The sequence below is a fragment of the Haplochromis burtoni genome, unplaced genomic scaffold (genome assembly GCF_018398535.1).
Source record: "Haplochromis burtoni strain Fernald_Lab_line unplaced genomic scaffold, NCSU_Asbu1 Contig_168, whole genome shotgun sequence".
NCBI lineage: Eukaryota > Metazoa > Chordata > Actinopteri > Cichliformes > Cichlidae > Haplochromis > Haplochromis burtoni.
Genome location: NW_024582529.1, coordinates 1,325,068 through 1,347,140, shown reverse-complemented (window position 1 = coordinate 1,347,140; position 22,073 = coordinate 1,325,068). Strand labels below are relative to the sequence as shown.

Genomic DNA, 22,073 nt, shown 5'->3' with positions numbered 1-22,073 from the left:
AGTAGCACACTCAGAAGATTTCCTAGGCAGCCTCTGAGTCACTATTATTACGGAGAGTATATTCTCGAGGCCAAACAACCTTCAGATCAGTGTTAAAATTCTGATGAAGCGTGACAGCACGAGGACGCTGATGCTGGAATTATACTGAAAAGCTCCTGACTGACCCGGAGAAGATACTGAGGTAGGCCACAGCCCACAAATCTCCTCCGTGAATATATCAGGCAAGCATCTGTTTGTTTTGTATTATTTGAATTCTGCATATTGTATTTTACAAGCAGTTGCATCTTGTGTAGACTTTTGTCTAACACTGTGCAGTCAGTCATCAGTTTTTTACTGACACAAGAAGAGTTAGAGAAGAGAGGGAGACTTAAGTTAACTGGAAACCCAAAATCTTTACAAGCTTGTTTGATCTTTTTTTTTCATATGCTTTACAATCATTTTAATTTAAAAGTAAAATGTATTTAAAACTAGCAATAAATTCAATGACCTCTCATTTAATGTCGTGTTTTGTTGTTTTATGTTATTTGTTAGAACAGAAGTAATGCTAACTCCCAAAAGGTTGATTCTGTTCATCTGGACGTAGAAACGTTTCGTCACTCATCCAACTGACTTCTTCGGTCTCAGCTGACTGCAGGTTTCCCCAAACCTTATTAACAGTACATTTACACAGTGACTGAAACTAGCACCACTGAATGACCAATGGGCTGTGAGGTCAGTTCCTTGATCTGATCAATGGCCATGAGTACCATTCACAGAGAATTGCTGCAATCACAGCATTGTAAGATGAAGAAAGATGAAGCCTCCCCATGATGAGGATTTACACATCCTGGACAGGGAGGAACGCTGGTATGAGCAGGGAGTCAAGAAGGCCATTTACATAAATCTCTGAGTCGAGGAGGGGGCCTAAGGGTACATTTTTGTTGATTAGAGAATATTAACTCAAATAGGACTAGAGCGTTAAGTCTAGTGATTTAACTTTGGTTACTCACATCTTGAGACTGTTGCAGAAACCCAGAGTACCCAGAGAGCAAATAAGTCAATGGATAAGATAAGTCAAAGCTAATGTCGATCACAGAGGACATAAATGAAAAGGCTGTTATTCTCGGGAGGATATGACAAACTAATCCTCTGCTTGCTGTTGACACTGTTTCCGTGAATCGCTCAACAGCGACATCTGCTCGGTTTAAAAAGTAATTGCAGGAAACCTGGAGACAGACTGAAGTTCGTTCACTTTGACATGTGGACAGCAAACGAGTGATGAGTAGTCCTGTTTAGTTAGCCAAGTGACGATAGAGTTCTAACTGGACAAAATAGAATAACACGGAGCAGAACAAAAATAATAGGAATGACTAATACGTGCTTGTAAAAGTGGGAGTTCATGTGTATCTGTGTGTGAGGGGAGAAGACAGGCTTTACGGTTCATTATTAATAAGAAAGAAGACGAAGTTTGTGTCGCATTTTGCGGCCAAGGTGACATCCTACAGATATCGCTGGAATTCATTCATGACGAGTGAAACCCGTAAACACACAAACGGCACTGTTAACGCTCCTATCGTCCTCCTAGCTTCAGTCACGTGGGTTTTTCTTAAAGCCATACACGCACCGGTGCGAGGCGTGTGTTTGACACATGCACCGATGCTTCGGTATTGTTTGATCCGTCACTGTCGAGTCGAGGCGAGTCGCGCCGAGCCGAGTAAGTGCTAGTGGGAAAGAGGTGTTATTTCCTCATATTGTCCTTTTTATTTCTTTAATTCTGTGTCTTCCTTCTCCTCAGATGAAAGACATTAAATGTGTGGTGGTGGGTGACTATGAAGCAGGAAAGACCTGCCTGCTCAATTCCTACACAACTGACAAGCTTCCCATTGGAGATTTCCCCACGGTGAGTATCCGAAAACAGCACAGAGTCAAGTGGCTTCCATTCACCAGCTGTGAAACGGCTCAAAAGCCAGCTTGTTATTAACTTAAGAGTGTTCTCTGGAATACTCGGTGTTTGGCTCCATGCTGTCACACAGGAAGTGGTAAATGGTTGTAACTATCTAATCTCTGCAGGTAGAAAAGTGAAAGCAAGGCTCTGTGCAGTCATTGTAATGCTGACAAAGGGCTGGACTGGGGATCATTTCTGTTGATTGACGGATATAATACACTTGACAATAACTTAAAGTTACACTTTCGCTATTAGCGATGGCTCGTGGTCAGAGTAGCGATTGGTTTTACCTGAAATCTCTCCCTTCCTAATTGTCCCTCCATCTATTTTCTTAACACATGAATTCATCTTCCTCTGTCTCTTCCTCACTTCTCCACAGCTGGTGCCAGCAGCAGCAGCAGCCTCCTGTGACTGTGAGGTCTGTTTTCTAGTTGTTACTGGTAATAATGTTCATCAGCACCCTGACAGCTAACATTGTCTCTCAGCTTTTCACCACTTCTTCAACACTGAAACTTAAGCGGCGTGAGCGCACAGGTGGGCGAAGGGACAGTGTAGTGCCAAAAAGTGATCGCCTGCCAAAAACTGATTTCCAATGTTTCCGTGTGTTTTTTATGTGTAATATCTTTACATATGTTGGTAAATAGAGTTCGGTGAACAGAGTTTACAAAGGGGTTATATATACAATTTAAAAATTACCTGTTTTTTAAGTATCTTTATCTGTGTTATTGTACTTACATTATAACCAATTCAGTCCTTTTTGTCCACTTAAAATATGTTTACAGAACTAATATTTGTTGCACTTTCTGCTGTCGTCTTGGCCAGATTACTCTTACAAAAGACATTTTTTTTAAATAAAGGATATATAACAATCGCTGCCAAAAACTGATCGTGGCTTCTACCTTGTTACAGGAATGTTGTTTGTGGCTCAAGATGACTTGGTATCATTCATGTGGGATACGTTTGACATATGTTTCACATATTATAGACCAACAAGTTACTTATAGCAGTTTAAATACGAGCAATCTGTTTTTGGCAAATACCAGAATTCAGTTTTTGGCAGACAATCACTTTTTGGCACAACACCGCTCGCATTAGGAGATTTGATTGGGCAATCCAGTGTCAGCAATGAAAATGAACGAATGGGCGAATAGGTCAGTCTGTGTTTAGTTTAACTTCCATCAAGGTTCACTGTGTGGTGGACGGCAATGGGACCAAAAGTGAAGGACACTGAAGATATAAAACTCAAAAACCTGTTTTATTATTTATAAGCGCTTACAAAAATGCATCAAAAAGGCAGGTCAGGGGTGCCGGTTTAGATCACTGGGATGAGCAGGTGACCATGTGCTGAGTGGCAGGAAGTGGCCAGCCTGGGTTGGAGTCTGACCCACAGCTCTTCGGTGCATTTATTTCCTTTCTCTTTGTCGCTCTTTACTGAAAAGGCCAAAAAGATTTTTATTTTTTATATTTTAAAGCAAAAAATGCTTCTTAGAAAATGCATGACAATGGAGGGCAAAACAAAGAACAGAAACAAAATGAGGGGTTAAATACACAAGAGGAGATGAGGGCAGAGTGGAGACGACTCGGGCAAAACTGAACATAACGCACATGAGACGAAAGACTATCAAAATAAAACGAGATGTTATCGAACACGGAAACAGAAGAACGCAAAGACAGAAGGGAAACCAACACGGAGAAAAGACTGACATCATACATGAGACACAAAACACAGAGAAGAAACTAGGACAGACTGGAAGAGAAAGGAAACTGCTGTCATCCGAAGACCATAGAAAACAAAACTGAAAAGCACTAGGAAATAATATAATACTCACAAGCACGAAGCAGAGCTTGAACACAGATCACATCATGAGCACACAAAAACTCAAGACACTGGGTCAAAGATGCAGGACCATGACGACTTCCTCCCAAATCATGATGTTAGTTTCCCTCAGCTGTGTTCCTACTTGTTTCCTCTCCCCTCGTTATCTTCTAAGTATTTTTTGTCTCCCCCTGTCCTTTGTCACGTCCTCATTCATGGTCCTGTGTCTCCCTGCTCTGTGTTTCAGAGTTTTCAGTTTCCCCTTTCCTGCCCTGCTTCTGTGTTGGCCTTTTGTATTCTGTTAAAACAGCAGCATTAAAGCTCTTTTTCCATTAGTACCTATTTGGATCGGCTCGACACGGCACAACTCGTTTTCCATTACAGTGGAGTACCACCTAATGCGCGTGGGGTTATTAAAGCAGCGCGGCCGAGAGTCTCACGATGTGATTAGTATGTGACACGAACGCCACAACAAAGGCGGACGTCGAGGCAACGATCTACCTGCCGCACAGTCTGTGGCTTTTTTTCAGACTCGAGAACCACAATGTTGTTTTTTGGTGACATGAAGTCTTCTGACGTCACATTTTCGGGTCGCCTTGGATCGCTCAAAACCCCATGGAGTAGGTATTTAAAAAGTAGCTGGTACCAGGTACTATGACCTACAGGAAAAACCCTGAAAACACAAGTAGGTACTAATGGAAAAGGGGCTTAAGAATGATTTTGAGTTCTTTCCTGCTTCCTTCCTGCCACACAGCCGTACCTGGACAAAAACAAACACGGTGTTCACCTTACGGCTCTTCACCTAAATTGTGCTCAGTGTCAAGGTCACATTCGTTTCCTGGGCAATAAGCTGTGAATTGTGATGGGCTGTGACTATATCACTGCCACTCTTAATTGCTTATTGTCTCATTGATTGTTTATATATTAACCTTCTTGTTCCTGCCTATATTTTCCTGTTGTTATTAACTATCTAACAACTCGTTGTCAGTGCTGTAGTTGTATCTTAAACCTTTAAGTCATCAGGCCTTAAGTTGAATAACCAGAGTGTCCTCTCTAATCTCCCAGCTGTGCCCTGCATACTTTCTTTAATCTTTGCTTTGTGTTGAGCTGTTTCATGCCAGTGCTGGCTCTTGTGGTGGTGTTTCCTGTCACTCATCTAACAAATAACCACCGCAGTAAGAAAACAGGTCACCTGTAACATTGTTTTTCCAGAGTATTTCTGACTCTTGTTTCACGCCATAACTAAAACATGGCATACAGTTGAGAATGAGTACATATAAATACATTTAAAAACATGCTCTAGGGTATACGTCTGTTTTCCTCCAGTTCTTTTCGATGCGCCTGCAAGATAACCAAAAATGTGGACGACAAATTGAAATGCCCTAAAACTAGAAGTGCTACCATTTGGAAGTCAAAGCCAGAGTCACAGTGCTGTACTCTGGTTTCTGTGCCTGTTTTGTTAGTGTTAGTAACCATAATAAGTGAAAATCGTCGCTGCAGACAAACCCGTTTGATCTGCTGGCCGTTATCTTGAAAACAAGATGATCACGATCAAAGGATTGGTCACTGGAATTCATTTCACTGCAAAGCTTTTGTTTGGTAACACAAAACATCTCTTTAGTTTACAGTGGTGCGTTTTTACCTCTCACTAAAAAATCTAACTCACTCGATGTTCAGTTCAGTTCCCACCAAAACCACTAAAGAGAGCCTTTCAGCCAAGGATGTCAATCTAAAGGAAGCAGCAGTCACAACATTTAGTCTGTGCGTGACCACGATGTTGGCATGTGACCAATATATGATTTGACTTCATGTCTATTGCTATCATATTTTTATGCCATCGCCTTCTGATGGGTTGCCCTACGCAGACAGAAGTTTTGAGCACAGGCAGAAGGTTTCCTTTCCTTTTTTGCAAATGGTATAGTTTGGGCTGGAGCCGGTGACCTTGAAACCTCCTTCAGTAGATCTGTGATAGATCTGATCATGCACCGAGTTCTCCTTTAGTCAGCTTTTCACCCACTATGTGTTTTTGCACCACTCTGCATTTAACCTCTTAAGCACCCATGCATAACCGTAAATGTGATCTCCTCCCCTTTGCCCTGTATCTGGGGACATGGGTGCTTAAGAGGGTAATCGATAGTTATTATTAATCTCTGCATCCCACTGAGCCTGGTTCCGCCTGAGGTTTCTACCTATTTAAACAGAGTATTTCCTTCCCAGTGTCTCCAAAGCTCTTGCTCATAGGTCATCAGATTTTGTTTTGTTTTGTTTTTTTGGGGGGTTTTTTGGTAGTGGGTTCAGTTTTCTCTGTAGTGTTGCAGGGCCTCTTGCAGTATAAAGTGTAGTGATGATGTGATGAAGCCCTGTGAATGTGTCAAATCTTTCTCCTAGAGCAGGGCTGTCCAACTCCAGTCCTCGAGAGCTACCGTCCTGCAGCTTTTAGATGCATCTTTGTTCTGACACACCTGAATCAGATGAATGGCTTGTTATCAGGCCTTTGCCAAACTTGATGGCATGCTGAAGAGGTAATCCAACCATTTGTTTCATCTGTGCTGGAGTAGGGATGGATCTAAAAGGTGCAGGACAATAGCTCTCGAGGACTGGGATTGGGCACCCGTCACACCATTCAACAGCTTATTTGGAAGTACTGACATCTACTCCGCATTTGTTGTACAGCAGCCCTGCCGTGATAATACATTCATTTATTTATTTATTTAGAAAGAGGGACAATACATATTAATGAATATTTTAACAAATAGCCTTGGGCTAATTTCCATCTGCAGACTCTCTGGCAGGTTGGTGTTAATAATAACATACAGAGACAATATTTACAGGTCATGTGACAAGGACAAAAACAGTGGTCACATTATACTAGAACAAACAATGACAAGAACTTTGTATATTAGAAAGGCAGATTTAAATAATTTGAAATTAGTAAAATTTTGAAACTTGTATTTATCTAAAATTTGACAATGATGATATGAAAAAGGTTTCTTATCTAATATTTTCAATGATCTTTGTAGCACACTTCGATTGGCCCAATAGCAGCAAAGCTCGTATAGGACCAACTTGTAATACAGTATTCAATATGAGCCGGTATCATAGAGCGCAGGAATGTAATCGCTGCTGTCTGTTAATGATGTGCGGATATGTCTAAAGTTCTGTGTATTAACATTTACAGTTTTCACTACATATGGTCTGCATAACAGTTGATATATAAACGTATTGATGTATCAATTGCAGAATACCCATATGAGGTCCTGTATAATATAAATATATACATGCACACTCACCCCTCACTAACCATCCTCTTTGAGACTGATTTAAGACTTAAGACTTGAACAGAAGAGCAGGTATAACGTAACAGCTATAGCTTTGAATTTAGAGGATCTGCTGGGGATCAGTACGAGCCGGAGTGCTGCCAAGCTTGTTATACAGAGGGAGAACCCTGCTGCTCCCTCTCGACAGCTATGTCCTCACACAATATGCTCGGTTGTTATAGTGACTTTGTGCTAAAGACCTGGCAGGTTGCAGACCACTGAGTATCTGATCCAACACTGCTCAAGATCTACTTACAGTTCTGTGAAAACGAAAGGTCAGGGATTCAATCTCTGGCTGCTCTAGTTCATGGGTGTCCTTTGTCAAGATGATGAACCTCCAACTCGTTGACGCATTTATGTGAGTGTGTGGAACATATGAGCACCTTTAAGGTTTAATAAGAGTGGGAAACCTTTCATGTATTTATGGCACTTAAACAAAACTTGGTCAGATTTCACCAGTTTATTCTGTCAGCATCCACAAACATGTTTTGTTTCAGCAGTGTAATCTTTGTTTAACACTGGAACTACGTGGCTTTGGTTCAGCTCCACAGACTAACTGAGACGACACTCGTTCAGAGGTTTAACTAGTCCAGAAGTCTACTTCCAGTTTTGTTTGGAGTACATCTGCAATCAAGGTTTTTCACAGGCTTACTGTCTTTTTCTTTGTTTCCTCACTCCTTGCCTTCTGTCCCCCCAGTCGTTTGCTACCTGTGTGAAGACAGTGAAGATCAATGACGAGGAGTACAATCTGCAACTGTGTGACTCTTCAGGTAAAAAATACACATAAACTGAAACAAAACAGATACTAATAGCAACAGCTGTAGCATATTTATAGTAGTAGCAGTATTTCCTGTAATGTTCGGAGCTGCTGGTGATGGATAGGATCCTATAGCAATTTGAAATCTTGCTACACTGTCCTTATGAAGTTCCTTATGAAATCTTTATTTTTGGGCTGCGGCACTTATGAAACACGAACAGTTATCTGGCAACAGCTGTCAATCAAAGCAGCCATGCCACTGACTTTAAGCCTCACCAGTATCTTGATGGGTGATTTAGAAAAACATTACCCACCATACAGTTTCTATGAGGGAATAAATCAGTCCATAGATGACAAAACTGTGTTTTATATCAGGTTGAGAATGTAATTATTTCTGCTGTAAAGTTTTAGCCCCAAGTGGATATTAAAGGAACTGCAGTGTTTCTTTTTTCACATTTTTCAGGCTCGGAGATAACTGCTTATATTTGCCTTGCTTTGGTTGCTCTGTTTGTTGCGGATCTTTTTCGTGTGTGTCTGCCTCTGCAGGTCAGGAGAACTACGAAAACATACGACTTAACACGTACACTGACACCGACGTCTTCCTTGTCTGTTTCTCTGTCGTATCGCCCTCAACCTTTGAGAACGTCACAGACAAGGTTCGTTTAGATGGTTTGTGTGTTTTATTTCTAATTTGATGCTCATGTCCTTCACTTTAATTACTTCCATAACTAGAAATATAATGAGCCAAACTCTAAGGACAAACACACACAGAGCAGAGATCGTTAGGGTTGCAGTGAAACCGCATCAAACCTTTAGCTTGTCTTTTTACAGTGGGTGCCAGAGATTTTACGCTTCTCTCCAAAGACGCCATTCCTGCTGGTTGGGACTCAGGTGGATCTGAGAGATAACGAGAACACCCTGGAACAAGCCCTGACCTTTACGAGTGGCGAGGAACTGGCTCATGAGCTGAAGGCCGTTAAATACATGGAGTGTTCGGCTCGGACTCAGGTACAGAGAGAGAAAAATAAGTCTGCTGGTGGGATTCTCTGTTGAGAAAGAAGCCTTGGTATCGATACGTTTTGGGCAATAAGAATAAAAGAAATATGAACATCATCATTACTCACAGAGTCACAGGAAATCTTTACACTTAATAAAAAGGCATCAAAACCCATTTGTCAAAACCTAGTGGAAGTAAAAAATAACTACAAAACATCTCAGGTTGGGGTCCTGGTTACATACTCCTGATATATCTAAAACAATCACCACCACGGGGGGTCGTGGTTTGGTCCCGCCTTCGCCATTGTGGTTGATGTGGAGGTAGGGACGGGCTTAGGGGGTCTGGAGAATCCCTAGAGACGTTATCCCTGGAGGACTTAACCCAGGGGTTGTGGTCATAACGTGGTTAGTGCCCCCCCTCCCTTTTTGGCCACTTGTGCCTCAATTTTATTCCACAACTTAGACATCCACATTACTCACACTCTCATAACACATACATATAGGGCCTTGAGGGTGGGCACATTAACAGCGTCTTGTGGACGGTCTGTGTATTCAACCCCACCTCTGGCGCCGGTGCCCACCTCTCAATTTTAAATCCATGTAGACATTGAGGGTTCTCGGGAGGGGCCGTGCTAACACCTGCTGCTCTCTGGCAGCAGCACCATGCTCTCCCGTGTTTTAAATGCACCTTAGAACAACACGCAGCAACACTACACATGAGCGAGAGGAGGGAGGTTTGGGGTCTTCACACACCCCTGTTCTCTGCTGGCCATCGGGGCGGGGGGGCTGGGAGGAGGTGTTGGCCGTCCGATTGGGATCTGGGATGCGGGGCCTCCCTGCTGCTGCGGAGCCTGGGGCGGTCTGCTTGCCTCCACCCCGGGGGAAAGGGTAACTGGTCTAGGTGCCATTTCCACCTCTAGGGGCGAGGGTACCTGGACCTGGGGTATAGAGTTTGTTTGGGGGTGGCCCTCTGGGCCTGCGGCTCGGTTCACTCTGGCACAGCTGGCTGCCGGCCGAGCCGGCGGGCACGCCGCTGCAGCCCCCTCTGGCTTCTGCTCCGTGGCTACTGGGTGACCCTCATCTGGGGATCCTCAGCTCTTCCCATGAGGGTGGCACGGATGCCCCTCCGGTGGTCCTCCTTGGGCTCTCGCACTCTGGGGCCTCTGGATGTCTGGGGCCTGGATCTCCTCCATGCCTGCTTCATGCCCTGGGGGACGGGGCTATGGCTCTCTACATCCTCTAGCAGACCATTACATGGGAAACCTTTTGAATACAAGCGCGCTGATCCACACAGGTGTGCACAGGGTGTTCACTGTTCATAGACATAAACTATTGGCTGCTATTTCCAAGCACATTGTGCGCTGTCGGTCCTGCTTGCTACACAACAACATTCAATATTTAGTATTTACTGCTGTTTACACTTAGCTAGATTAACGTGATGGTGTTGTGTTTAGTATGTTGCTCTGTTTTTTTTTTTGCTTGTTTTCTCTTCTTTTTCTCTCAACAGGTGATCCAGGAGATTTTTTCTCTTCTTTCTCTTTTTAAGTGCCCTTTCTCACTGTCCCTCTCCCCTTCTGTTTTTCTTTTCCTTCCTCTTTCTTTCTCCCTTTCCTATCCCTCAGTCATGTCTGTCCCGTCTGTAACAACTGAAAATAAAATAAAATAAATAATAACAACAAAGGTCGATCAAATGGACCAATACGGCAAGGCCGTGATGATCCATTTGGCAAAGTAAATCCATTGGGTATCCTTGTTGGTCTTCAGACAACAATTCTGACGGCTAAAGAACCAAATGGGACAGGCAAAAAAAAAAAAAAAAAAAGAAAAAATCACAGTTAACGATTACCAACTTAAAACAGAATAGATCAGCAAAGCATGGTGAATTTACCGACGATACTGTTTAAAATTGCAACATAAACTAAATAATTAAGATAAAAAAAATTACAAATCACAAAAATTAAAGATAATAACAAAATTTTTAAGTATGGCTCAACATATTTGAGTAAAATACTGGCCTCTATGACTCTAATACCTGCAGCACCTCACCCAGAAGGCTTCGGCATCCCCTCTCTGTGGGTGAGCCCAGACCCCACAGGGGAAGCTCATTTCCACTGCTTGTATCTGCAGCCACTGCCCTACAAATCAGTCTGCCAACCTCCTGCTCCACTCTCGCCTCACACCTGTTCTTAGGCAGCAGCTCCTCTCCCATTTCTAACTGAGAACAGTGGCCTTAGTTGCGAGCTGCAGTTCATCACGCAGTGAAGCCAAAATAACCAAAGCCTCCTCAGCAGGGAAAGAGGAAACCCTCTGTGCCTAAAAATTAATAACAATTATGAACAGAACCTTTCTCAGAGTGACACTAAAAACTAGTTCATGCATGTATTACTTCTAGGCTAGACTACAGTAATTCGTTACTATCAGGATGTCCTGAAAACTCCCTGAGACGGCTTCAGTACTCTTGCTGACAGGGACTAGAAAGAGAGCAGATTTCTCCTGTTTTGGCTTCCCTTCATTGGCTTCCTGTTAAATCCAGAATTGAATTCAAAATCCTGCTCCTCACATACAAGGTCTTAAATAATCAGGCCCCATCTTATCTTAATGACCTTGTAGTACCATATCACCCTATTAGAGCACTTCGCTCTCGCTCTGCAGGCCTACTTGTTGTTCCTAGAGTATTTAAAAGTAGAATGGGAGGCAGAGCCTTCAGTTTTCAGGCCCCTCTTCTGTGGAACCAGCTTCCAGTTTGGATTCAGGAGACAGACACTATCTCTACTTTCAAGATTAGGCTTCAAACTTTCCTTTTTGCTAAAGCATATAGTTAGGGCTGGACCAGGTGACCTTGAATCCCCCCTTAGTTATACTACAATAGGTCGAGGGTGCTGGGGGATTCCCATGATGCATTTAGTGTTTCTTCTTCACTCACTATGCCTCTCTGGATTGTTGAATCATTAGTTATTATTAATCTCTGGTTCTCTTTCACAGCATGTCTTTTGTCCTGTCTTCCTTCTCTCACCCCAATTGGCCACGGCAGATGGCCCCGCCCCTCCCTGACCCTGGTTCTGCTGAAGGTTTCTTCCTGTTAAAAGGGAGTTTTTCCTTCTGTCATCAAAGTGCTTGCTCATAGGGGCTCATATGACTGTTGGGGTTTTCTTTGTATTTCTCTGTTTTCTTTGTATTATTGTCAGGTCTCTACCTTACAATATAAAACTGCCACGCACCTTTGAATATGTTCAGAGGATAAATACTTGATGCAGTGTGTCCAAGGACCAGGATAAAAACTGCCTTTCTCTTCCTGAATCTGAGGTTTGACCAGTGCCTTTCAAGGAAGGAACAGTCTGTGGTAAACAGGGGAGCCACCTCCCCAGTGCGCCAGCACAGAGGCGCTGTACTCAACGTCCATGCAATGTTTCAGAGGCACGTCAGCAGGACTGCAGAGACCATCATGATTTCTCACATCTTAGATTTTTCCTTGTAGAGTATCAAAATAAACAGTTTATATTCACAATTTCCTGTTTATCTTGATACTCTGCTAGGAAATAGATCTTTATTTTGATCTGATAACTCCTCCACCTCTTTCTGAAGTAGAAATCTTTTTTTCCTCTTGTTAAATTTGAGTGTCTCTTTCTGTCTCGTTTTCAGGAAGGAGTGAGGGAGGTGTTTGAAGAGGCCATCCTGGCAACTCGAAATCCTACAGATAAAAAATCCACTTACTTCTGTGTTCTGCTATAAACGGAAAAGGAGAAGGAGAAGAGGAAAAGAGGGTTTAGGAGGAAGAAGGGGAGGTGGACCCGGAATCATTAGCCCATATGAGTGTTCAGCCATAATGGCATAGGCTGGAGTCTGTGAATCGACATCATAATTTATTAATTAATTTTAAATTTAAAATGTTTTACATTTTAAAATAGATGTGTGGGGGGTTAAGTTAGGAAGAGAATTACACAGTTTTACAGCAGTAATCTTTTGCCTGCTATGGACCGTTTTCCCTCCTCCATTTGGGATGGAGGCTGCACAGCATCCTGGTGAGGCCGAAGAATTGCTGCTTTTCTGGATACTGTGACAATGTTAAACTGTGCTAAACCTCCACATCTCTAAAATGATTTAATAGGTAATATATTTATTTACTTGTTTATTTCATATATAAATGATTATATTTTTAGTTGGCTGTTTACTATTTTTGATTGTTAGTCAGAGAACTGAGTAACTGCAGTGTCGTGTTTTCTTTGTGGTGAATGACAATAAAGAATCCTTGAATCCTTTAAACTGTACATTGTAAAGCTTCTCTTAAATTATCTGAATTCATTTCCTGGTTAGAGCTAAACATTTAAAAGTGCTTAATACATTTGACACATTTAGTACTCGATACATGAGAGAGCACACATCCCTGCTGTGTCTCTGGGAGCTGTTAAATCAGGGTTCTTGAACTTTTTCTTCCCTAAATAAGAGTCAGGCAAGGTTATCTTTTTAAAGTTCCTCTCTAATAATGTCTGAATTCATTTACTGATTATAAGTAAACATTTGAAATGTGTTTAATTCAATCTGCAGATCAAATGCTCCCTACATGAGAGTGGACACGTGGTTTACATCTGCAGAGCAGATGCAGTGTCCACTCACAGAACTCTAGGGGGAGCTGCTCCACAGGTTTTCAGTGGGCCCTGGTGGATCTGGTATGTAAATGACCTGGGTTCATTTTGATTGGCAGACTAAAATGGATCCTTCAGACCAACATGGCATGGAGGCTGAGACCCGCTCGCTCCTTTGTCTGACTAACAGCAGCAGCCAGGCGTGAACCAGACGGAAAAGAAAAAATGAATTAGCCCTCCATTCACAGCACAGCCCGATCTCTCTCGCCTACTCCCATCCTCTTCTTCAATGCCTTCTCCCATCAGCCTTTTCTCCGTGCGTCTTTGTGTCTTTTGTCTGAGCCTTTGAGGTCTTTGTGTTTGAGTCCTCTCAGCTCATCTAAAAACTTGAGTCATCATCCTTTCACAACAGTTTCTAACCACAGTGATCACTGATACAAACTGCAGGAGCAACATGTTTACAGTTGTCTTATGTGGAGCTCTACCCTCATCATGTTCGAGACATAAACCACTCAAATGAGCTTAAAGGCCATTTATCAGATCTCATTTAATACACTGTTATATGCAGTTACACCTCTGGATAAAAATAACCTGAACACAATCCCATCCACATAAACATGTAGATTTTTATCCACCGAAAAACTTTCAAGTGAGACTTCCCAGAGGTGAGGAAATAGAAAAAGTAGAAAATCAGTGTATAAAATGTTGGTTTTCAGGCTTATATGCAGAAATGTGTCCTTGTTGTGCAGATGATAATAAATTGAAGGTCATTCCACACCAGGTAGTTTGCAAGGTGGTAAAAGATGCATTAATGCTCATTTAAATCCATTTAAAGTATCTGGAGCAAAAGTACTTATCATGCAGAATAATGAACATGATATTAATGACTTTATATGATACAGGGACTAAATACGGCCTGAGGGTCAGAGATGGCCTGCAAACCAACATCAATAAGATGTAGCAATATGTCAAGAGGAGTGACAACAGTGAGTCTGCACTGCTTTGACTCAGCGAACTTTGCTCTGGCTCATATCAGTCCTTTGGCGAGAGGGAGCTGTATTGCGGTTGTAAATAAATGTAAGGGACAGAGACTGGTGAAAAAACTGTCATTTACAGGAAAGTATTACAACGATGAGACTTCATGTGGAAGCTGCAACAATGTGTGGAAACTAAGTTTGGCATCTTTCTTTGTCTGTAGTTAATAAGGACAAAGTTAATACATTTGCAAACATGCAGTGAGATTACAGAGAGGCAGAGCGATCTCAGTGTATCACCTGATGAATATGAGTGGCTGCCAGCATGGAGGTGAAGGGGACCACCTTTGCAGACTTCTAATGCTGGAGATTTTCTATCCCCTCTAGTGCATGGCCCTTTTCTCACCTTAAAGCTGGTGCCACCTCATTTTCCCCTTTGTGCACTCACCTGTGCACCAAAGTGCTTTACAGAAGACAAAGTTATTATTTGGTGTTTTTTTTTAAATTATGTTGTTTAGAATTTTTACACTGCGATGTGAGTGCACCACTTTAATCTACAATAACTCTACAATAAACTGCCTTTTTGAGTTGATTCCCGTGTTGCGAGTGCTGCATCTCTTGCCTGCACACAGCGATTCATGACAGAATCTGCCAGTATGAATTTTTCATGTGTAATGGCGATACATGACTTTGATCTTCTCTGGGATAGCACAGCATTGCAGTGGTTTCTGTGCAGCGCTTGCATGTTTTCCTTGTATCTGCCTGGATATTCTCCAAAGTAGATGTATTTGCATTTATATAGTCACATTTAGTCACATTTTAACCACACATTCATGCCGCGTGTTATTCTGTACACTTCCAGCACTTTATCTACATCACATTCATGGCCACCTTAGAATGAGCAACTAACCTAACCTGTGCGTGTCCTTGGACTGTGGGGGGAAGCCAAAATACCCACACAAGCATGGGGAGAACATGCAAACTCCACACAGAAAGCCCAGGAACCAGAAATGTGTGGTTAAATGCAGCTTGTGATGTAGAGCACCTTGTTTGGTCAGTAAGACTAGAAAAGTACTTTGCAATTGTGCAGATATCACAAAATAAACCAGAACTGAACTGAATAGATCAGCAAACTGTGACCAGTATCGGACTCGAACATTAGATAGAACCCTCTGTTTGTAAATAGCAACCATTCATAAGAGATTTAGCTTCTGCAACAGCTTGTTTCATACAACAAAATAGATGAACTGAGAAGATAAATAAGGATTATTTTTGTAGGCCATGCAAAGCTACTCTAATACAAACAGAGCTGAAAAAATTAGTAGACTTTAAATTTACTGACAGTTGATCGTTTGATTAATCTTTTTAACTTTGATAACTAAAAACAAGTTTTTGTGAGTGGAATAACTGCAGCTCAGTATCGTTGTAGGTAAAATAAAATCAAATATTTTTTAAATGAATAATTTTCACATCATGTCTGTGAAGGTTCTCAGTCATCCGGGTCATCGTAGTCAAAGGAGCTTGCAAAGAAAAGCGTCTGGACTTCTTTAAGTTGCTTGAAGACGTTTCACCTCTCATCCCAGAAGCTTCTTCAGTTCTAAGGACTTTTGACTTTAGTTGCCTTTTACAGCGAGCGCTGCCTTTCTTCTTCAGGTATTCTGAAGTTTTTGTTCATATTTTGTAAACACAGCAACTTCTCATCCAAACGTTTTTTTTCCATTTTCAGAGAATTTAAGTCCTGATCAACGTGAAAACCCACATCAAACTGTTTCCAGATCAGTTTCACTTTTACTTTGAGGAACTTGATGATTTATTACATTTGTGTGGCGGCCATCTTGCCTCTGACACTTTGACTGCTGTCTGTCCCAAAGTGCCTCTCTCACTGCCGCTACTGCTTGGTAGTGTGGCTGGTGAATATTATTGGATGTCCATCTGACCTCATTATAAGTGTGTTGCTATGGGCAACCAGCATGGAGAACAAGGAGGGGAGAGAGAGAGAGAGAGAGAGAGAGTTGCATCATGGGATAGAAACCTGACCTCTGCCTGTTTTTTTGGTTTTTTCTTCTTCTTCTCTCTGTGGACGCAAATGTGCAGCATGACACTACGCAACAATGCACGCACACCGCGCTAACAAACACACACAGACACGTCATGGCACTCACACATCGCTCACACAGCACACACACACACACACACACACACACACACACACACACACACACACACATGGTTTGTTTAAACATAGATACATAAAAGAGGAGGAGGAAAAACATAATATCCGTTTACTGCTGAATGTAAAGAAAAAACCACAAGACTCGTGATGAACTTGCACACAGTGGACACTTCTGTTGAAGGAAACCAGCACTGTTTGTGGTTTGTCAGGTTCATTTACACCATGCAAAATATAGCTAAGAGAGGTGAGTTATGTGTACATTGTTACAACATGACTAAAGTTTCTAATAGTGAGGTCAGTGTATGCACAAGGCCAAAAACTTGGGCTTGAAGCTGATCTGAACACTCAATTTTATGTTTAGATGAAGTTATAAAGAGGGAAAGCTTGGATTTCCGAGGGGCAGCCAATCAGAAGACTTAAAACATAAAACATAAATCTAAACATTTTGAATCTGGATGTCAGGAGCGCAGGGTGGATCAGATTGTGAAATAGAGGGACGCCGCGTGTTTGTTTCTCCCACTGACCATTTCTTATTGTTTATATGTCACTGCTGCGTTGGTTCCCAATGGTGTGTCCAGTGCAAAGTCCAGGTGTGCCTTTGGCTTTTGTGTCAACCATACATCACTCTTTGAACATCTTAGAGAGTAACGAACAAGGTTGAAATTAGCACATTTCAAAGGGTCTTATTGATAATGAGGCGGTAAAACAGATCGTTCTCAAGCGCGGTGCGAACCACAGCTAATTAAATAGTCGCTGTTATAGTCGGTTCAAACGAGCTATTAAAAGTCCCTTCATCTGACAAAATAGAAATAAAAGAAGAACTGAAGAGGTTTCAGATGACAGTTATATTCTCGGTGTTGTAATGTGTGTATTTTTATATTATATGGCAATAAAGCTGCTTCTGTCTTTGAGTTTTATGTTTCAACGTGTGTGTGTGTGTGTGTGTGTGTGTGTGTGTGTGTGTGTGTGTGTGTGTGTGTGTGTGTGTGTGTGTGTGTGTTTACCGTTTTTAGTGTGTGTTAACATTTTGTGCTTTTATTTAATTTTTTTTGTCTCTTTATTGTACTTACTCCAGCGATACTGTGTAGTGTATCGGTGCTGTAGTGTTATTGAACCACATACCTTGTGCACGTTTATTCATCCATATCATGTTTGCATATAAAGTTTGGTGTATTTTTGTACATCTTTCCAAATATTGTGTTTCTATCATTTTATTTTGTGTGTTTACCTTCAGATTTTATTGTTAAAAAAAACATGTGTGTCTGTGTTATAGTGATTTCATGTTGGTGTGTCTAATTTTTGTCTGCACTCAGGTGTATTTTTGCATTATTTTTACATCTTTTTATTTGGTGTGTTTCGTTTTTTCTTTGATGGAGTACATGTTGGTGTATCCACAGTGCGTTTCATTTTGTGTTTCCATGTTTGTGTCTCCTGTTTTTTAATTCATCTTCCATGTTTCTTTGTGTCTACTTCTTTATCTTTACTCCATACTTCCTCGTTTTTGTGCTCACATGTTAAATCTTGCGTCTTTCTTTGTGTCTGTGCCTCCATATTCTTGCTCATGTGAGTCATTATTTATGTGCAGTGTACTTTTTTATGGGTGTGTGTGTCTGTGTCTGGGTGTGTACATGCTGCATGTGTGTGTGTGTGTGGATACGAACCCGTCGGCCTGTAATTTTGTGTGTGTATGTGTGTGTGTGTGTGTGCTTACTTGCGTGCGTGCGTGCGTGGGAGGTGTATATATGTGGGTTTGTGGAATGTTTGTGTGTTTATTTCTGTATGAACTATCTGCAGACACACTGCTGTATGTGTGTGTGTGCGTGTGTGTTCATATGCAGTACACAGTGAGATTCACAGACACAGAGATTGCCTTCATCTCTGACATAACTGGTTACCATGCATACTGTGCGACTCTGACTATTATGGGGTGTTCTTTGTTTTGTCACGACGTGCCCTGGTATGGAATGGGAGGGGGGAAGGGATCAGGGTGTGTGTTGGCGTGCACAAGTGTGCGCGCGCGAAGTATGTGTGTGTTTGGGGGAGTGTTGCAGGGAAAGCGTGTCGGGTTTGTGTATGTGTGTGTTGAGCAGAAGATTGTGTGGGGGTTGGGCGTGCGTGTCTGCGCAGACGTGTGAGCTTATAATAAGTGCATGAGAGAGAGAGAGAGAGTGAGTGCACGCATATGTGTTTGAGAAGGTAAGATAAAATGGCAGCTCCTGTGTGTGCGTGCGCAAGGCTGGTTGTAAAGTTTACTTTTGCTGCTTTCACACTCAGAAGTCAGTTTGTACAGTCAGAATTACCCTGTTTTTGATATTTTGGCTCCTCATTTTCCTCCTGAAATGAGTTAATCCAGGAGTGTGGGGGTTTGGATATATTCAAAAGGTGACCCTTGATTGAATTCAACTTTGTTTATATAGCACTAATTCACAGCAGCAGTCAAAGACCCTTCAGTATTACAGAGAAGACCTCAACTATCAACACAACTAGAATGAACGACCACTTGGTGATGGCAGGGAGGAAGAAATCCATTTTAACAGGAACAAACCTCCAACAGAACAAGAGAGGGGGAGTCATCTATATAACAATAACTATGGAAGAGGGAAGAACAAATTAATGACACGGGGAGTGAAATAATCAGAATTGGGGGTTTTACCCTGTTTTCTTATATATTGTGCTTTGTTATCATATATTTATTTATTTAATGTTTTTGCTTCACTGATAGTGTTTCCTCTGTTCGGTTTTTAATGTTTTATGGTGGGCTCAGCAGTGATTTTTGTCTTTACGTATGAGGGAAAGTGAAAGAGAGGCTATGCTGTTGTGTTTCCTTTAAGTAACTTGGACTGCAAAGTTGTATAAAAAGTGCTATACAAATAAAGTTTTCATTGATTTGATTGATTGAAAAGAATTAAGAAGAGAAGAAATGATAAGTGTATGATGGAAAGTACCTCAGCAATCTGAGCCTGCACCAGCATAACCAGGGGAGGGTTCAGGGTCATCTGATCCAGCCGTAACTATGAGCTTTATCAAAAGGGAACGTTTAAGCCTGATCTTAAAAGTAGAGACAGTATCTGCCTTGTGAATTCAAACTGGAAGCTGGTTCCATAGAAGAAGGCCTGAAAGCTGAAGGCTCTGCCTCACATTCGACTTTTAAATATCCTAGGAACCACAGCTAATCCAGCAGTCTGAGAGTGAAGCACTGTGCTGTGATAATATGGTACGATGAGGTGTTTATGATGGCGTCTCATCATTCACATATTATGTCAAAAGAAGGATTTTGGTCCAGTGATGAGAGGAATTGTTTTTGTGACATTACACTGAGTCCATTGGATTTTTCTGAAGATATTGTTTGTGTTTATCAGTCATTCAATTGTTGATTCTGGAAGTTGTGATCAGTTAATATCAGTTATTACATAGTCCCTCTCACACACATCTGACATCATGCATATATGGCGTGACTCGCTTTAATAGATTTTGCTTTGTTTTTAAAATTTTCACTCTTTAATGTGTCTTTACAAAAGAAATTACTTATTTTTCATGAAGTTCCAGCTGGCACTAAATATACAGACTGTAATGTATTTTTTTTCAAGGTTAAGAGTACTTTGTTTTAAAATTAACCTCTGCACATTTTCAGCATTATATAATGTTGCTATTGTTATTATAACTGTTGGTATTTCTCTTTACATCCTTGCCAGGCTACTATAAAGAAAAAGGTGTTTTATTTACTTACTTAACTGGTATATAAAGTTTACCTGTCTCACTACACCATCTCCTGGTACAAACTGGTATTACAAGAAAGTACAGCCTAGCCCTACTTCAACTTTAGTTGATATCACGTTAATGTAAGACATTTTTGCATTCAGCTCATCTACCACCCAGTCTCCTTTAAAAATTCAAGGCTGGCACTCAGCCTTAATGTCCTAAGTGTAAAATAAATACCACCGGGCTAACGCGCTGCCTTTGGTCCTGCCGTTGATTGCAGAAATATTGGGATTTAGTGCTCTCCAAATTGCAGAAGATCTGAGGAATTGGACTTAACTTTGTCCCTCTTGGTCTCTCGCATACTTACCTATTTTTCTGGACATTCTGTGCCAGAACAATGAACTACTTCAGCAGTATATTTTATATTGTATATTTTATTTTCTCACATAAAACTCCCACAATCTCCAGGTGGCACATATAGCATTGGAACACATCCCATTGGACTTCATGACTTGCCTGATTGATCCATATGGAAACAGTTTTTACAAACTGTGACAACCATTTCATGAGCATGTTAATGTAAATGTTAATGCATCTGCTATTTTCCTGATAGCTTTTTGTTTTTGCATAAGAAAAAACTATCAGCATAAAACATTGAGGTCATATTTTGACATGGTGATGATCACCGATTCCTTCGTCTTATACAATGAATATGTAGCTTGCAAAGAAGAATAAAAATATGTTTAGGTATCATATGACATAATACGATAGGTTAGTATCATTTGACCTACTAGCCAAACCTGAATGGGTTAATAATGTTGAATTGTAGCATTTTTTCACTTATACACACTGATTTTCCGCTCAATCTTCTCTGTGAGGTCATATTAACCTGTAACGTTACATTCAGAGATTAATCGAGTTGTGGAATAGCAGTACTGGAATCAAAAGTGTATTTATAAGTTTTATACTTATGTTGATGAGTTGCTCAGTTTTATTTTTGCAGACTGGAAAATCTGAAGAGAATATTAGAAACCAAGTTTTCTCCCAGAGCAACTCTCTGGCAGGTCCTAACAAAGAACACAATCTGTAAATATTAATAAGGGATCTGAAAATGGGGCAGAAAGAAGCCCGATAACCAAAACATACATGTCAAAGAATAAACTGTCAATGCTAGAAGGCACGGCGTCCAAGTGGAAGGTCTCACTCTGCATTGACAAAATAGGTGATCAAATTTCCATCGGACTTCTAAAGGCTCCACTAAGACTAACAGTTTTTCAGGACTTCTCAAACATTGGGACATTTTCAGGTAGTACAGTTAACACCAAATAAATCCCATGGACTCTTGCAAGAGAATGAAACAGTGAAATGTGAATAGAGCAGCATATGATACCTGGTTTAGTAGGAAGCCTCACAGACAGAATCTGTGACCAACATCCAATTTGGCCTAATAATAACATTCCTGTTTGACATCACGCTCGACACAGGACACCTCACGGATTTACAGCAAAGGTGCCGTTGACACTGACTCTTCCTTCAGCTGTTGTACAGCGTCAGAGCTCAATGTTTAAGTAATTTCCCACGAGCAGCTCTGCCATTAATTGGCTCAGTGATCAATGTGTATACCTCCAAACATCCTTGCACCATGACTTTGACATTTTGATCTAAGTGCAAACATAGGACTGAGTTGTAGTCTGTTTATGGTCCCAGCATCCAGGACTTCCATTTCTCAGTTGTTCCAAGTTTTAGTTTGACATTTAAATTCCTCAGCAAACATGAAAACACACACACACACACACACACACACACACACACACACACACACACACACACACACACA

The 22,073-nt window shown here is 41.3% G+C and overlaps 1 protein-coding gene across 4 annotated transcripts; it reads left to right on the top strand.

The window, feature by feature from the left end:
• Positions 1-13,070, top strand: LOC102314603 (cell division control protein 42 homolog). 4 transcript variants are annotated; one of them, XM_042225330.1, is made up of 7 exons: positions 1-181; positions 1,775-1,879; positions 2,304-2,342; positions 7,755-7,827; positions 8,361-8,470; positions 8,646-8,822; positions 12,450-13,070. In XM_042225330.1, exons 2-7 carry the CDS (start codon positions 1,775-1,777, stop codon positions 12,537-12,539), a joined length of 594 nt encoding a protein of 197 aa, XP_042081264.1. In that variant the 5' UTR covers positions 1-181; the 3' UTR covers positions 12,540-13,070. The 4 variants fall into 4 exon arrangements, with proteins under 4 accessions (XP_042081264.1, XP_014192751.1, XP_042081263.1 ...); XM_042225329.1 differs by lacking the exon at positions 1-181 and adding an exon at positions 717-1,693; XM_014337265.2 differs by lacking the exon at positions 2,304-2,342 and having other exon boundaries at positions 2-181.
• Positions 13,071-22,073: the final 9,003 nt, after the last annotated feature.